Source organism: Eimeria mitis, genomic scaffold (assembly GCF_000499745.2).
Source record: "Eimeria mitis Houghton genomic scaffold, Emh_scaff5442, whole genome shotgun sequence".
NCBI lineage: Eukaryota > Apicomplexa > Conoidasida > Eucoccidiorida > Eimeriidae > Eimeria > Eimeria mitis.
In genome coordinates this window covers 702-1,340 of record NW_013573716.1, presented here as the reverse complement: position 1 = coordinate 1,340, position 639 = coordinate 702, and the positions used below count along the sequence as shown (strand labels likewise).

The following is a 639-nucleotide window of genomic DNA, read 5'->3' as shown; positions in this document are numbered from 1 at the left end:
AGCAGCAGCACGCAGTTGCCTCTCCAAACCAAAAGCAGCAGCAGATCAGCTCTGCTGCAACAAACCAACAAAACAACCAAGGCAGCACCTGCAGCTAAAGCTGCTGCAGCAGTTCATGCAGGGGCCCCTGCGAGGGGGCACCGACAGAGAGCCACCACTGCTGCTGCTCACGAAGGGGTATCAGCAACAACCCCAACCAGGGGCCCCCATCCATCGGCAACTCTACCACAGCGTGCCACCCCAGGGGGCCCCCCAGGGGCCCACGCAGGGGGCCCCGTAAGGGCCCCCAGCAGCACGAACCCACAGCGTGTCACCCCAGGAGGCCCCCCAGGGGCCCACGCAGGGGCCCACCCAGGGGTCTCTGCAGGGGGCCACCCAGGGGTCTCGGCAGGGGGCCCCGTAAGGGCCCCCAGCAGCACAACCCCGTTGGAAAAGAAGCCGCTCGAGCAGAGGTCTAGAAGTATGCTGCACTCGGTGCCCTTGAGGCGGGAAGGAACCAGCACAGCAGCTGGGGGGGCCCCCCAGGCGGGGCTGAGGAGGGGCCTCTCGCACGGAATGGAGGCCCCCAAGGCTCTGCCAAAGAGGTGGAGATGAGTTGAATGAACTGAGTTGAACTGAAGTGTAGAATAAAGTAGCGAT

The 639-nt window shown here is 64.5% G+C and overlaps 1 protein-coding gene across 1 annotated transcript in view; it reads left to right on the top strand.

Moving 5' to 3' along the window:
* The window catches only part of EMH_0082080 (uncharacterized protein), a gene marked incomplete at both ends in the record, with an annotated part of 3,049 nt that extends 2,455 nt beyond the window's left edge, over window positions 1-594 (top strand). Inside the window, one exon of the mRNA XM_013500472.1 lies at window positions 176-594. Within this exon, the coding sequence (XP_013355926.1) occupies window positions 176-594 (419 nt within the window). The remainder of the gene's footprint in view (window positions 1-175) is intronic.
* Between the last annotated feature and the right edge of the window lie 45 nt (window positions 595-639).